The sequence below is a fragment of the Thunnus thynnus genome, chromosome 16 (genome assembly GCF_963924715.1).
Source record: "Thunnus thynnus chromosome 16, fThuThy2.1, whole genome shotgun sequence".
In the NCBI taxonomy this organism is placed as follows: Eukaryota; Metazoa; Chordata; class Actinopteri; order Scombriformes; family Scombridae; genus Thunnus; species Thunnus thynnus.
In genome coordinates, this window is record NC_089532.1 from 29175864 (window position 1) to 29189969 (window position 14106).

At 40.0% G+C, this 14106-nt stretch overlaps 1 protein-coding gene across 1 annotated transcript in view; it reads right to left on the reverse strand.

The window, feature by feature from the left end:
• bach2a (BTB and CNC homology 1, basic leucine zipper transcription factor 2a) overlaps positions 1–14106 on the reverse strand; it is a 69145-nt gene that overhangs the window by 17755 nt on the left and 37284 nt on the right. The window contains exon 2 of the mRNA XM_067613873.1: positions 5261–5543. Coding sequence (XP_067469974.1) covers positions 5261–5527 — 267 coding nt within the window. The 5' untranslated portion in view covers positions 5528–5543. The remainder of the gene's footprint in view (positions 1–5260; positions 5544–14106) is intronic.

The following is a 14106-nucleotide window of genomic DNA, read 5'->3' on the forward strand; positions in this document are numbered from 1 at the left end:
AACAATGTGCTGTCTGTAAATGGTTAACAAAATATTAAAGACACCTTTCAACAATACCACCACTAACTACAACCTCATAATTACCATGGAGATGAGTCAACTGAATTGTGTCATACAGAAGTTTGTATTTTTTCTATTTTGAGGCTTTGAAGAGATTCATTATAGTTAGTATCGCTTGTTCTCAGTAAAAGAAGAACAGTATTGTGTGTTATGACATCATTTTAGGGGGGGAAATACTGCATATTACAAATTGGATATTAAACAATGAGGTTGTGAGCTTTGAATGGATAAAACTGAAGCAAACAATCCATTTTATTCATAGTCAGTTATTTTGCCACATTCCCTTTTTATCATCTTATCTTTGTCTTCTTGCATGGATCCTTTGCTTGTTCCCTCCTCTCTCACACTCTTCACCCCTCTTCTCCCTTGCTGTCTTCTGGTTCCTTACAGTCAGCATGGCTGCTATGTTTGTTCATATGTGTGTGTGTGATGGAGGGGATGTTGAGAGTGTGTGCTGCTGTATGCATGCGTTTGCCCTATATTGCTGTGTGTGCATGTGTGTGTACATGAAAATGTATGTGTGTGTATATTGGTGTGCAGTGCATGTAAGCCTATTTTCAGCTAGCATCAGCAGCTGCTGCATTCTGTGCAGAAGCACATCTTAAGAGGCACAGAGAGGAGCCAGGAGAAGCTTCACTCCACTATTCTACCAACCTTACAAACGAGCACCAGCACAGAGAGAGATGGAAATAATCAATCAATATGAGTGATTGTTAACCACATAATATAGTGTTCCCCTTTTTCTCTTAAATGACTTCAAGGTGAATTTAGACTAATAAAAACACCAGATGAGAGCTACATGTGCGCTGCATGACCCCGAGCATGTTAAAAGATACAGCCATTGCAAAAATGGCAGTGATCAGCTGTCATAGTCATTATTATTTTCACATCTGCAAAGCATACTTCTCTATCTGATGAACAGTAAATGACCATAACACAACTGAAAATACATCTAGAACTACACTTTTAATGGCTAAGAAGCCAAGGAATTCACATTCAGTATATACGTGAAGCAATACACAGATTTTTTGTTAGATTTAACAGATCAGATTTGTCAGGCGTGTGTAAGATGTACAACTGAAAATACAGCCTTTAATTTTATATTCTTTATTATCCCCATCATTCTAAAGCACCATAAAGGTGCATAAATCAGTATGATCTACCATCAGATGGAAAACAATAACCTAGACAATAAAATTTTCCATTTTAAGAGAACCAAGAACACCAGAGTATCACAGTAATACAGCTGTGTCCTTAGTTGTGAAATTCTAAATTCCATATCCAAACTTGTATTCAGCACTAAGCCACACTGAGTTACAGTCATTCATGAAAGGGTGAGTGAAAGGGCGGCAGAAAGGATGTGGAACATAAAGCCATGCTTAGAGTCATTAGGGGATGGAGTTTGATTTGTAAAGTGGTGGCGGCCTTGCCAGTGATTACTGTATAAGGTAGTATCACAGAGACATATTAATCAATATGACAGATCTGGGACATTATATGGTAATGCCAGCCACTGGGATCATGAGCTGCTCCCTGATCAGCTTTAGTGGTGAATGGAGGAGGCAGCAACTAACAGGGTAACAGCATTAATATCAATGCCCAACATGTTTTGATACACAGACCAAGTTGTTTCAGCCCTGCTGTTTCCATCCATGTACCCTTCCTTCTCTTTTTACCTTATTTATCCAAGGAAGGTCAAGTTTGCTCCACGATTTTGTCCAGCATCCTCCTGCAGCTACTTTACATACATACTATCCTTCACAGTCACAAAGGTAACTGCCCACAACCTTTACTCTAGAGTTCTTCAGAGGTCCTAGGAAACAAGGCCGACCCAGGACCCAAATGGTACAGGGTCCAAATTATATACAGCACAGGTTTTAGGTCTTTGTGTCAATATGTCAATACCGAAGTGATCACATGGTTTTTCACCATCATCACAGGCGAAAAATGTGTTTTTTGAGACAAAAGGAGAGTATGAACTGTGAAGTGCATAACAAATGACATGTATTGCTGCTATTTTCCACTGCAGCTGCTCAGTAATTGATGGAGCATCATGTTGCTGTCTGTGTTGCTGTTCACTTTCTTTCAAGTCTGTTCAGATACACTATATTTAGGTTTGGAAAGTCTCAGTGGACTCCAGACTGAGCAGTTATCGGATTGCCTAAAGGTCAATTTATGGTCAATCAGAACTGGTTTTACGACGTGCTGTACGACCACATGGGAAATCAAATGTGTTTATAGTCGTTCTGAATGGCCAGACTCAAAGGTGAAGTGAAAAGCCAACCATCACAGAGAGGGGAGGGGAGAGGGATGAGGGAGACATGCTATAATTTAAAAATTGGGATAACAGTGCATATTTCCAGATAGTCTCTCCTGGAAGACAATCATAGTGTTGCACTCTGTTGCTCACATGAAAAATGAGAGAAATAAGAATGAAAAAAAGAGAGCTAGTTTGAAATGTTTAAATCCTGGCTGCTCTCTCACCTCCACACAGTTCAACAGTCATTGCTGAAGTGGGTGTGAATGTCACTTGACTGTGTCAGAAAGTTACAGAAATGGCCCTACGCAGTCCCCCATAATCCTGTGTTGGAGAGGTGTGGGGGTGGGGGTTTATGAAGCTATTTGACCATCCAACAAGCTGTTCTGAAGGAATATACTGGTCCTTTATAAGTGTCTGAAATCCCATCCCCCTACTTTTCAGTCAGAACTTGTTTGGCAGCGTCAGATCATTTTTGTAACTTCACAAATAGACAAGCCCACTTCGAGCAGTGATTGGCCAGTTCTGTGAAGGTGTAAATGTTGGCGTGGTTTGAACTTCTCTTAAGCTCTCGTTTTTCATTCTTTACAATGTCCTTTTTCAGGTGTAGAACCAGGTGCAACACTATGAATGCCTTCGAGAAGAGACCTGCTGAAAATGTGTACGCCTATCCTACTTGTACAATACATTTCATCTCACCATTCTCTATAACAGCAGGCTCTGCGCAACGCCTGCTAGTGTGACCATTACATGTTCACAACATCAGATCTTCATTTTGAATTGATAAAGTACCCGTGTAACACTGGCTCTTACAGAGACTGTTGAATTATGGGTTGTTGGTAATGGTAATGTTGCTAGCAAGTGTCTTCATGTCTCTTTATAGTTTGTCTGTTAGAGTCAGTCAGCCCTGAAAGTGTTTGGTTAGCTCAGTTTAATCTACAGGGGTTTCTAACCATGTCTTTCTGCAGCAAAGGAAGTTTCTTTTGACGTTTTTACTGCAGAAACGGACCATGGACTGAATCATCTATCAAGCTGCCAATTACTGCTTTCAAAGATGGTGAGGAGCTCAAAAGGTCAAAAAGTCTGAAAAATGTTAACTGCCAGAGAAAATCATTTTGACCACTTCCATGAGCCTGACCAGAAAGTGTAAATGTCTGACTAATAGACAAGATACACAATTGTGGGATTTACATTCTGCTTTAATGGTATTATTGCACTTTTAGCAGAGAAAAGGGGGTGGAGGGTCATCTTATAATCAGGGTCATCTTACATTTGGTACATGTTAATGACTACCTGAATTCCAGTTTACTACTGTGCATTACTTTCTTGATAGAGTTATGGTGTGCATAAGACAGCTGGAAAGCAATAAAGTGTGTGAATCCTTGCACCAAATCCACAAAGAATGGATTGCGCCTGCTAACAGGACCGTGAATTGTGCATCATTTACACCCGCAATTTGCCCTGTTTTAAAGCCCTGTTCACAAAAGATTTTGCGCAAATGATAGGCCAGCGCAAACACGCCCATAAAGTTTTGCAGCTGAGTGCAATTTGCCCTTGTTTTGCGTCTGTTTGAGTGAGCAGAGCAGTTTCTAGTGTTTCAGGCTTTTCTCCACATTTCAGCACACAGATTGGTCCATAATGAAAACTGCAGAGAGCACAAAAGCCTCAAATTAAGTGTCTTTAATTAGCAGAGGAGCATACACACAAGCTCTCCACAATCACAAACCAACTTCCATGTATTTTGCTTCTTTGACTTCTCTAGTATTTCACATCTATAACATAATCTACTGAAAGTCCATCAATATAGACTACAGCTATTAATGTGACTCAGGCAGGTCTGAAACATGTTAGATTAATGTCTGACAATAATGTTGTTCAGGTGTCACTGAATGTATCCAGGATTTTGCAGAAACATCAGTACTAATGTTCTGTTTGTTGCCCACAGCTGGCTGTGTGTCACAGCTGGCTGCAGCATCACACAGCAGCTGAAACGATAAGAACGTCTCCAAACTGAGAAAGAGGCTGTATGCAGCACAGCAGTGGTGACTTCAATAACACCGGATCAGTCAGGATCTGACGGTAATTAATGTTCTGAGTTCTGCTACACATCTACACAGGTCAGCTGTTACACACAGATTCAGGTTTATACGGTGGGATAAATAATAATAATAATAATAATAATAATAATAATAATAATAATAATAATAATAATAATAATAATAATAATAATAATAAAGCAGAACTTATGGAAGAATCCTGAGCTCCATCAGAGCTGTCAGGACATTTTTATTTTTACGTAGCTGAAAGTCCGAGATAAACCTACCACCCCATACCCACTTGATCCCCCCAATGTCTGGCTGAAGACTTCACCATTGATATCATTCAATATCAATTCAATATCATTCAATGCCTCACACCTGAAGCCTGAAGATTTGAAGAGAGAGAGCGAGAGAGATAGAGAAAGAGAGGAGTGAGTGTGCACCAACGCCAACTATCTGAAGACGCTAATAACTCAACCCTAATTGTGTGTGGCAATTAGAGCTGGTCTTTGTGAATTAGCCAGAGTTTTTGCAGCAAGGCTTATTTGCATTGAAAGGGGCCAATTTTGTGCCAAATGTATGAATATCATGCTATTTGCAGTGAATTTCACCCTTTGCGGGTTCTCTTTTTGTCTAATTTGCAGAGGTTTAGTGGCTGCAAAAGCCACACAATTATTTTGTGTATTTGGCCCTCTATGTTTAGTGAGTGTCAGTATACAATTGACTGTTCTATCTACTGTATATTCTAGTCTTTCTGGATAAAATATTTAAGGGGTACTCCAGGGATTAAGTATTGCACTTCCATAAAGTCAGAGGCCAAGAGACAGATTAGAAAAAAGAATGGTCAGAATCAAAACAGCAGAGGCTGAGATATTTGGACCTTGTCCTCATTGTGGCCCTTTACCTTATCTGGCAGATTAATGATGGGCTCTGGTTCTCCTGGTGACCCATGGTGCCCCAGCAGGGCTTGCAGGAAGTATCGGCTACTGGCAGCGAGGACGGCCCTGTGTGCTCGCACCTCCCTGCCCTCCACCAGTATGGTCACATCGCACAGGATGCCTTGCCGCCGCTGCTCCTCCAGGCTCAACAGCACATTGGCACAGTGGACCTTGGATTCGTACACGTACACAGGCGCTGCCGCCTCACCATCCAGCTCCTCGCCTGCCGACATCACTCCCACTAGCACCCTGGACAGAAGAAAGACAGAAGGTAAGAGATTTCAATGTAGGACACATTGTTGTGATTAATGTAATTAATGTCATCCAAAGTAAGACAACTGGTAGCGGATTGCTATGAAATTTGGGATTATTTGGTATAGTATTCATAGTCCCTGGTCATGGTCATGATTCCTTATGATTTTAATGACCCCATGACTTAAGTCATGTGCAACCATCAGGCAAAAACTTCCAACAATAAGAATATCACAATCTAATCTGCAGATTGCCAGCAAATTGTATGATGTGTATAATTTTTTTATAAAGAAAGAGGAAGCCATAAATGCAAATACTATCCTCGGAATTTATAACCCACAAACTACTGCGACAATGAGTGTATTGTTGCAGCTGCTATCCAGGCAAGACCTTCAATACCCTTACAAACCAACAATGATAACAATACGTACATTTGGGAAAAGTGAATATCAAAGAGGCCTGATGGGGAACAACCTGCTGGAGACAGGTAAAAGGGTTAGGTAAAGGTTAGGGTTAAAATGTTTGATAATGCATTTTGATGTTGTTGAATCATCGAGTGTGTTTATATTTGTATCCTGGTCATGATCAGATTTTTGGAGAATTGGAGTTATGTGTTGTGTATTCAAACACTATATCCTAGTTTTAGAGACCTGAATGAGATCATATCCTGGGTTTTGAGAAACCAGGTTATGCTAGCTAGACTACTCTAATAGAGACCAGAATTCTGTGGCATTTTAACACTTTATCCATTTTACTGATTGTTCTCTGCAATGTATGTCCTCAACTCAAGTTACGCAGTAGTTAGTCTGTAAAACAAGAAATATGATGTAATATATTAAATATATGAAATGATGCAAAAATGGTCAACACCCTAGAATTAAAGGAAAGTCTGACTTCAGAAATAATGTGCAGATTATAGATTGTATTGTCTTTCTGTTGCTCTTGGTTTCCATTACTGGTGATCAGATGGAGAAGCTAAATCCAACAGAGTTCAGACAGCCAGAAACCAAACTGTGTTCATTCTCAACCGTTGAAATAACTCAATCGGTACACAAATAAGTGGCTGAGATGTTGAGGAAGCAAAACACACCTGCAGGCGAAACCTGGATACTGTAATGACCATGTAAACAGGGATATGAATAACCAGGTTTCTTATATTCCATGTAAACATCATATCCAGAATATGGTAAAAACCAGGATAAGACTGAAATACTAATAATACTAAGACTGGTACTGATACTAATTCACTTATTGAAGTGTTTTTACAACATTTGTTCTTAAACATGTGTAAAAATGTCAGTGATGTGAACCACCATCATATGGCAAGAGACATAAGAGCAGTGACCACATTACTTTAGTACTTTCCAGTCCCTCCAGTACACCAGTATTGTATCACAATAAGTCAGTGATACAATATACCAATATATGGGGTGGCTTTAGGGTTAACATTGAATTGTTCCCAAGCTCAATACTGAATTAAACATACATATATACAGCTATTTTCACCAATTTATTAACATTTTATAGCAATGAATAAACAATAATAATTAACACAATCAATACAGTCAAGAGGATGAACTTGTTTCATTTGAAACAGGGTTTCTGTAGGGTTCAACAAGTTTAATTTAAGACTTTTTAAAGACCTATTAAATACCCAATAGAATGCGCTTTAATACTTGTTTCATGATCATACTGGCCAAAGAATATAAGTATGATAGAAAACCAGTAGGGATGATGTGGCCCTTTTTAAAGATGATTTTTTGAGGATTTTGCCTTTATTTGACAGACAGTATAGAGAGAGGAAATGTGGGGAGAGAGAGGGATATGACATGCAACACGTATACCCCGGGTGGGGGTCCAACCATGGATGTTGTGGTTATGTAGTATGTGCCTTAACCATTGGACCACTAGGGCACCCCAAATACCCTGTTAAAGGCCCTGTGGCCTCTCCTTTAATGTCACAAAGTGTATACACATAGATAGATATTAGAGAATGATACATAGATATAAAGCAGCCTTCCACATCGATTGCAGGCAGCTCTATCCAGTGGCTTTTCATTGTGTTTCATTTCTATACTGTAGTACGTAACCCCCAACACAGACAGCTGAGCATGCAGTCTGTCTGTCTCATCAGCCCTGAGCTGTGTGTGTGTGTGTGTGTGTGTGTGTGTGTGTGTGTGTGTGTACAAGCACACACTCAGCAGGCAAAGAGGGGGCTGCTTTCTGCTGATTCATGGCTTTTGAATAGGCACAGCCCAGCACTGGGGGCTTGCTGAGGTAGTGTGCTAGCTTTACTCCCTGTGGCCCATAGGCCAATCATTTCAACATTGTAGATCATCTCCTGCTGCCCCTCAGGAGCACTTCAGACACACTATTCTCTACTGCTTTTCATGGTGCTTATAAATTGTTCACTAACACCATTTATCCACTATACTCTGTTTTGAGCAGAAAAAAAGCATTTTACATTGCTCTTTGTGTCTACTCATTCTCTGTATTCAACAGAGTACTGACTAAGATGAATTTACAATTAGTGTATTGTACTGTACTCTGCTGTTCACAACTAATTTCCCAGCCCTGGTTGTGTATACCCATAATCCTGATCAGAGGCATAGAACAAAAATCTGGGCCCCGAAATAATGCTCCCTCAGTGGGCCCCTCCCTTACATCCACTGTTACGCCTGTACAAATAACTGACTCCACAAGTAAACACATGCATGTGTAGTAGATATTAGGGTAATCAGTCATGAAGTGTTTATGGTGCATTTAAGAAAGTCTGTGCAATCTGAATTCTCAGCATATTTCAGCTTTGTTTCACAACATACTGTACTCACTGTGTGAAGCTATAACTGCAAGGTTTTACATTATCATTTCCTTCGTTAAACCCTGTTTAACCCCATCAGACAAAGGTGTAAAGTCATCTTACTGTGTCTCTACACTGAGAAAGGATTATTGTCTGACTGACAAAAAGCTTAATAATAAACTTAAATAAGATCAGTTGTTAAATTTGTGCAACAAAACTGTGAACAAAACATGGGTCTTTGCACTGAACATCAACTTGATCATTTGATATGAGATTTTGTCTACATTGCCAAACTGTAATATATATCAGTACTGGAAAAATACATTTTCATTATGCTCGACACATTTCAGGAAGATCCAGGGATTATTTGTCAAGATGCCTTGTCACAGATAAAAGTGTTTGCCGAGAGAAAACCTGATGGTGACCCTAGATATAAAGTCAGATTTCTTGCTCTGTGGCCCTGTTTACACCTGGTATTAACATCCGTCTGGGGTGATCCAATCACAAGCGGACAGCTCTAAGTACAGGTGTAAACGAACCCAAGACGCGTTGAGGATGGATTGAGATCCGATCACTCAGACCACATTATTCAGAGATGTGTAAACACAATGCATCCTGGGCCACACTGAAGGACCACCTACTCAACTGACGTCCTCTATTTTCCAGCAGACTAGACACAGGACCCTCCGTCCAAAGCTTTTCAACTTGTTTGATAACAGGATAAACAAATTATTTTGTTTTTCATGTGAATTAAGAACGTAATCCACCTCCCATTTTTTCCTGTTTTTCTCATTCCCCTAACCGGTTTTCCTTTTCAAGTCAACAATTAAAATTGAAATTAAACCATTAATTCTTCGTTTGTCTGTCTAAAAAAATATTTCAGAGGCTAAACGTTTCTGGATAGTTTCCTCTGTCCTGTCAAGTTGATAACTACAGTTTTTTACAATGAGCTCAGGATCTATCAGGAGGACGGCTGCTTTACTCCAAACAGTATGAACCTGGACTGTGTGTGTGTAACAGGTGACCTATTGAAGAACACAGAACATTCATCAACAGTAGATCCTGACCGATCCTGTCGGCATGTCAGAGATTTAAATAATCAGTGAAGTTATGCTGCTATGTCTTGTGCGTGAATGCGCAAGTGAATTAGAATGCTCTGAACTACTGTCAAAATAGTTTAATAATCCACCTAGTCCAATGTGTGGAACAATAATTCTAGAGCACGAGTTCCACCCTGAACATTTTGTCAGCGGACCACTAATACATCCATGTAGCATGCTCATGGGTGACTTCTACCTAAAAACAAACCAGTCACCAGACAAAAGTGAATGCAACTTCTGGGAAGCAATGAAAGCATATTTGAGAGATTAGGTCATATCCTATTGTGCTAACATGAATAGGGAGAGAATGGAACGTCTCGATTACCTTCTTTCGCTAATAGCTGCTGTTGATCAGAAGCATGCAGGGTGCCCTCTGCTGCCCAGTACAAAGAAAGGTTAGCATTGCAGAGTGAGTTTATATCCTCTCAACAGGGATTACTGAGGAACAGCACTTGAGGTCACAATTTGAGTATTATGAACATGGGGAGTGGGTGAGCAGGCTGCTTAGCCAGCAATTCAGACATTCCGCGGAGGCGGGGCTCATAACAGAGATTAATACACCAGACAGTGTCACAACAGATCAAAGATTAATTAAGGACCAATTCACGCAGTTTTATCAGGACTAATAGTCTAATAGAGTTTCTTAACGATCTGGAAATGCCAACCATTGAACCCTTTGTTGTGGAGGACCTGGATCAGTGGCAGAAATTAGTAGAGTATTTCAACAAATTAAGGGTGGTAAAGCCCCAGGGCCAGATGGCTTTTCAATTGAATTTTATAAGAAATTTTCTATCAAATTAACACTTATCCTGTGTTAAGTATATGCAGAGGCTCTAGCTTGGGAATCACTGCTACCTACAATGACTCAAACCAGGCTTTCGGTCCTTCTGAAAAAAGAGTGCTATGTTGTGACTACAAAATCCTAACCAAGGTCCTGTCTGCTAGGCTTGAACCACCCATATGTACAGTAATCCACCTAGAGCAGACCGGTTTTATGGCTTTCTGCCATGTATGTAGATTGTTCAGTATCTTATACTCTCCCAGGAGTGGGCAAACAGCAGAGGTTTTGACTTCCCTAGATGCTCATAAGGCATTTGACTAGGTAGAGTATGACTATTTATTCAAATTTTTGGAAAGGTTTGGGTTTGGGACATCTTTTAATTTATGGATCAAAGTCTCATATAACTGTCCGCAAGCATCAGTTCCTCCGAATAAGATCACATCCCAATACTTCTCTCTTTATAGGAGTACTAGTCAAGGGTGCCCACTTTCACCTCTCCTATTTCATGTTGCTCTTGAACCACTGACAATAGCTATCAAGGGAAACACAAGCTTATCCGGTATTAGCAGGGGTGGGCAGGTTCACATACTGTTGCTGTATGCTGATGACCTTATACTCTACATGTCAGACCCATGTACTTCTATCCCTATGGCCATGAAGACTTTTTATACATTTGGAGTGATCTCAGGTTACAAAATAAATTTTTATCAAGAGTCTATTATTTCCAGTTAATATACGTGCACAGCAAATGTCGTTTGAAAAACTCCCTTTTAAAGTGACCAAAGGCTCATTTACCTATTTAGGTGTCTCAGTAACCCGGGAATATAAAGGCCTATCTAAAATAACTTTGAGCCAGCATTAGACAATGCTAACAAGAACCTTACATGTTGGTCTACACTTCCCATATCGTTTGCTGGACAAATTAACTCTGTGAAAATGACCATCATGCCTAGATTTCTGTTTCAGATGGTACATGTTTTAATTCCGAAGGCATTTTTTAAGGAATTGGATGCAGCTTTATCTACTCTCAAATTGAGAAAAACTGTCCCTAGAATAAGAAAAGCATAATTGGAAAGGCAGAAGGAGGAAGGGGGCCTGGCATTGCCAAATTTCTTAAATTATTATTGGGTGGTGAATATCCAGAAATTATCCTACTGGGTCTCTGGTCTTCATGAAGAGAAGGGACCAGTGTGGGTTCAGTTGGAGCGAAACAGTGCTTCTCCTGTATCCATCTTGTTGTTACTGTCTGCTCCCCTGTCCCTCAGAAGATAGAGATGGATACACAAATAACCCAGTTGTGATTGGCTCATTGAAGATATGGTCACAGTTTTGGATGCATTTTAAATGGAAACAGGCTCTCACCGTCCATCCCTATCACAGCCAATCCTTTCTTCCCTCCCTCCAGCTTGGACTCAGCGTACCAGGCTTGATCAAGGAAAGGGTTATGTTGTGATTTATTTAGAGATAACATCTTTGTTTCCTTCCAAAGGCTAAGGAGGGAATATGACATTCCAAAAACACATGTTTTTAGATATCTGCAGCTTTATTCAAAAGCACTTTCCCTACTTCCCATATTCTCCACCTGATAGCTGGATAGAGGAATGTCTACATTTAGATCCACTAGACAGGGGCCTTATATCCAGATTGAAGACTTTGCAAATGAAATCTCAGACACTACTTGGCAGTTATCAATAAACAGGATCCACTAAACATCTATTTGTATTCGACATGGACTGCTGCAGTTCAAAGTGTTACACAGACTTCACTTATTCAAGAGTATGCTCGCCAAGATGTACCCTGGCTTGGATCCAACATGCTCTAGGTGTAAACAGGACTCAGCCACACTCTATCACATGTTTTGGTCACGTGCATCTTTGGTTCCTTTGTGGTCCTCCATCTTTGAAACATTCTCCTACATCTGTGATAGGGACATTGATCCAGACCCCACCATGGCTATTTTTGGAGTAGCCCCTGATGGGGTTACACTCTCTGGGGCAGAAGCTAAGGCTGTAGTTTTCTCATCATTTCTGGCCCAATGATTGATTTTATTGTGCTGGAAATCAGTTGCCCCTTCATCCCATGCATGTTGGGTCAGTGATGTTATGGCCCATCTCAAATTGGAGAAAATGAAGCACATTATGCATTGTTCGGCTCAGAAATTGTGTGTGTAGAAACTGACTGTGGAGTCTGTTTCTGGATTAGACCAGAAATACCTCTCTCCTCTTAACACTGCCTAGTAGAGACACAGGGATCTAAGTGTCAGTGGTTTGATTTTGACTGGGGCTTGACTTCCCCTCTGTGTTACAGTTATAATAAATGTGCATTGTGGATATATAGTATTTATAAGATTTGGCTGATGCAGATACTGCAAGGTTGTTTTTTTTCGTTTGTTTGTTTGTTTTGTTCTGTTTTTTTGATGGTGGTATGCTAGAAAACATGATACTCAATGGCTAACACATCAACTGCAAACTTTATTGTAATTACTGTAATCTTGTGGATGTTATAAATGATGTTAAAATTTGGCTGATGTAGATACAACAAAGCTTATTGTCAGAAAACATGAATGTCCTCAACAGTTAACACATTCCCTGCAAACTGTATTGTAATTAACTGTAATTTTTGTGGATGTTATCTTGAGATCCTTAGTTGTTTATGTCTCTTTTACTTATTTAGTTATTTTGATTGGGTGAGAGGTTAACCTAACCTGCATGTTTTTGGTCTGTGGGAGGAAGCTGGAGCACCCAGAGAGAATCAACACATATGCAAACATGCAAACTCCACACAGAAAGGCCCCAGTCAGCCGGTGGGTTCGAACCCCTTGTGAGGCAAGAGTGCTAAACAATGGACTGACCACCATGCTGCCATAAATCAGTATAAAACAGCTGTCAGCAGGTGTCCTGTTTCCTTACAAGACCAATGAGCCATTGTTGAGTGTTTACATTTTGCAAAATAAAAGACCAAAATGTTATTTTCTACCATTCTTTTTCTTCCCTGCTGTACCGAAATCATACCGAACCATGAATTTTGTGTACTTTTACACCCCTAATTAAAAATTCCATTAATATTTCCCACTTTCCATGTTTCCCCATTTCTTGCTTTGAATGAGCTGAGCCTTTGACATTTAAAGCTCTGCTTCTCCATATTTTTCTTTTTTCCCTCCCAACCATGCTTGGTAAATTGTTCAGAGACAGTTGAGGGGCTTTGGTAAACAAGACATTGCCAGTGGTTTCATCATCTTGTCTGCGTTGTGCTTTAATATGCGTGAGGGGAGGATGGCGTGTTTCAGCAGCAGGCTGGGCTGACAGACAGCTTACTGATATCTATAATCCCCAAAGTGTAAAATTACTCCTGAAGAGGAGGAAGGAGCAGAACAGAAACACTGATAACTTTTCTAGTGTAATTGGGCTAAATAACCTGCTGTAATATCATCTACTGTATGTTAACACAAAACACAGATACAATTACAGCTTGGGTCCAGATAAGACAGATATGTGTTTAACAGTTGATTTTTCCTTTAGGTTCCTAATGTCTGTATTCTACATAAAGGGGGCAGTAGGGTGTGTCCTGTATGAGGTTGCCTTTTCAATCTGTGAACAGCAATAATGATGAAGAACTGATCTGCTCAACTGGGCCACTTGAAGCACAGCCAGGTGCGCTGAATACAGAGCTACCTGAACCTTGTTGAGGACTGTATGAAAACTATTGTGTGTGTTGTGTTTTCTCAGCCCACATTTATTTAGGTTACATATATATCTCTTTGTGTTTGGCTGTTGCATGTTTTTTTCTCCACAGATTTATATTTCATCTCCCTTGGATGTCAATCATGTCTGTATTAGAGTTTTATTTTCTTCATTTGAAACAACTATTAGCTACTAGGAT